The following is a 3,067-nucleotide window of genomic DNA, read 5'->3' on the forward strand; positions in this document are numbered from 1 at the left end:
TACATTTTGTTGGTCATTATAATATTTGGAAAACAGACATTTTCAACCAATGTGTTTGAAGATCCGTTAAAATCCTCATATTTACATTTGATGCTCCCCCTGGGAAACGAGCCAGACCTCAGAGATTTTTTTAAACGCATTTCCAAACCTCTTTTCTTTCTTTTTCGTTTTTTTTTTCAAACACACAAAACACGGAGTCACAGATTACGTTTCGTAGAAATTTATTCAGCATTTAAGAATAGAGGATGGTCTTAAAATATTTAGAAACGTCAGTTTAAATAAACCTTTTTCGTTCAGGATAATGAGTAAACGTGACACTGTCAAAAAACCATCACAGAACAAAACAATTTACAAAAAAAACAAAAACAAATATGAACATTTTCACGTGACAAAAAAAAAACGGGTTCACAAGCTAGAAAACAAACAAAACTCTTACTATAAATAAAACTTGCGTTTGCGACCCGCACAGTCTTAACATTTCATTTAAGCTAGTTCATGAATGGGAAAAAAAAACAACAAAAAAAAACAAAGACTACAAAATTTGGACACAGTGGAGACGACTGACATTCTACAAATTAAGTGTAAACATTTATGAACAACTGTCCATCCAGCTTTTCTGAAATACACCAGCCCCTTCACGAGGCCACATGCCTTTTCATTGAGAGAAAATATGGCATCATTTAAAATATAGAAGTCCAATTCTTCTACATAAGTTGATTGCTTCTACTCGTGATAAAAAGCCTCTCTGCGGCGCAGTTCACTCTGCAGGGCTCGACCTTCGGCTCCGATCCATTTAAAGTTCATCTTGAGATAAAGGTCTTCGTGAACAAATCTGCTGTTTCTTTAGCAACCAAAAAGTTCAAGTATCCGAAGTACCTTTTTCAAAAAAAAAAAAAGAAAAAAAAAAGGAAAGTTTTGAAGTCTTTTTTCTCTCTCGCTCTCTCGCTTTCTGGGACTCAGATGTGGGTGAGAGGTAGCGTCCCATTGACGCCAGTCCCTGCGGTCTGATAGTGCGGATGGACGCTGTGTAACCGGCTGCTCTGCAGGGAGGAATGCTCTGCGCTGTCCCCGCCGGGAGGCAGGTACATGCTTATCATATCCCTCAGGTCCCCCAAACACGCCCTCTGAGAGTGGGACGTGATGGCCGGCGGCGGTGAGCTGGGCTCGGTCTTGCACACGGATGCCATGGAGCTCAGTCCCATGGCGTTGGTGGTCTGCTGCGTGTACGCTGGAGACATGCTGTAAGTGGAAGCCGCGTTCATGTAGGTCTGCGCCGAGGTCATCATCGGGTACTGGAGGCCTGCCATCTCGTACCGGTGCATCTGCTGGATCTGTGGGCTGTTCATGCTGTGATGCTGAGGGTAGGCCAGTTGATCCTGCATGAGGGAGTACGCGCTGTTTGTCCAGCCGTTCATGTGCGCGTAACCATCCATCCGCTGCCCCACCGACACAGAGTTGTTGACGGCGTTGGCTCCTGGCGCCAACAGCCCCCCGGGCAAAGAATACTTGTCTTTCTTGAGCAAGGTCTTGGTCTTCCTGCGGGGACGGTATTTATAATCCGGATGTTCCTTCATGTGCATAGCCCGTAGACGCTTGGCCTCGTCGATGAATGGTCTCTTCTCGGCGTCAGTCAGAAGTTTCCAGTCAGCGCCAAGCCGCTTGCTGATTTCAGAGTTGTGCATTTTGGGGTTTTCTTGTGCCATCTTCCTCCGCTGTCCCCGGGACCAGACCATGAAGGCGTTCATCGGCCGTTTCACCCGCTCCTGGTCGCTGGCATTGTTCTTAGCGCCCTGCGCCGAGCCCGAGTTGGACTGCGGGAGCGGGGTCTTGATCTCGGTTTCCATCATGTTATACATTCAGGCGGCTTTTAGTAATCTCTCACACACACATAGAGGAAGAAAAAAAAAAGTTCACAAAACAACGCCAAGAGTCAGAGAGGTAGAGGTAGCCTACTGACCAGTCTCACATGAAGAGGGGGAAAAAGTTCTGCCTGAGCAGGCAAACGTGTCTGCAGGTGCTTCTGGTTTCTCTTCGCTCTCTGCTCCTTCCCTGTCGGCTCTCAAACAGAAGTCTGTAAACTTATTCGCCAAGCTCATCTGTTAATAGGCCTAGAGGCCGGACCATGTGATGTGGATTGACAGCGTGACAATGAGGAGCAGGCGGCCAATCGGCGCGCAGCTCCCACATCCAACCGGAGCGCACACCGCTGTGTTTTGGTCACAGGAGGAGGGAGAGGGGAAGTTTTAAAACCGCAGCGCAGTTTAATAACCTGAGCTCAGAGTGGTAGAGATTTACATTTACGATCTGAGGATGAAGATGAGAGGAAACAAGTAATATATATATATATATATATGTTTGTCATTCAAGAAATACATTTTGGTGTCGGGCTGATGTTGGAAATTTTGGAAATAAGTTGCCCCCCCCCCCACCATTCTGTCAGGATAGAAAAGTCTTGAGATTAGTGTCGAATCATTTGTTACAGAAGTGGTCCCCCACTGGCATTTACTGACAAGGAGAAAGAGCAAATAAAAAAGCGGGATATAGTGAGGAAATGTGAAACTTGAACAGGAAAGTCTGTCTTTCTTCCTTAATGTGTTTTGCCAAATTAAAAGTAAACCTTGGAGGATTTTGACACTGTCAAAGCTCCTCCCAGAGGGATCTTTTTTTCTTAAGATGATGCAAATACATTTAGGGTCTTCCTGCTCAGAAGTTGTTTCTGTCTCTGCATTTGGTGCTTTAGAAAAAAGTTCAAGACATTTGCCATTTGCTGTTCAGAATTACTGGGCAAAAAACTCATTTCAGCGTGTAATTGAAGTCGTGGCAACACATTGAAGATACTTTGAATCATAAAAAGAAATAAACTCAAAAACATAAGAGAAAATACAACGTGTTTCAGTCCAAATGAAATGAGCGATGTGGTACCGCTGCCACTGGAGCCTCTATGTGAAATTTTAATACATCAACGACCTCTTGTGGATGAGACAGGACATCTCGTCCCTGAAAAAAAGTTTAGTTTGGAACTCAGACAGCCCGGCCGGTCATGGGCTCCTCTTTAAAACCACGTCGG

At 45.0% G+C, this 3,067-nt stretch overlaps 1 protein-coding gene across 1 annotated transcript; it reads right to left on the minus strand.

Moving 5' to 3' along the window:
* Positions 1 to 204: 204 nt before the first annotated feature.
* sox3 (SRY-box transcription factor 3) lies at positions 205 to 2,091 on the minus strand. Its single transcript, XM_072395472.1, has one exon. The coding sequence runs from the start codon at positions 1,854 to 1,856 to the stop codon at positions 957 to 959; it is 900 nt and encodes a 299-aa protein (XP_072251573.1). The 5' UTR covers positions 1,857 to 2,091; the 3' UTR covers positions 205 to 956.
* Positions 2,092 to 3,067: the final 976 nt, after the last annotated feature.

Source organism: Leuresthes tenuis, unplaced genomic scaffold (genome assembly GCF_036924035.1).
Source record: "Leuresthes tenuis unplaced genomic scaffold, fLeuTen1.0.hap1 SCAF_11, whole genome shotgun sequence".
NCBI lineage: Eukaryota > Metazoa > Chordata > Actinopteri > Atheriniformes > Atherinopsidae > Leuresthes > Leuresthes tenuis.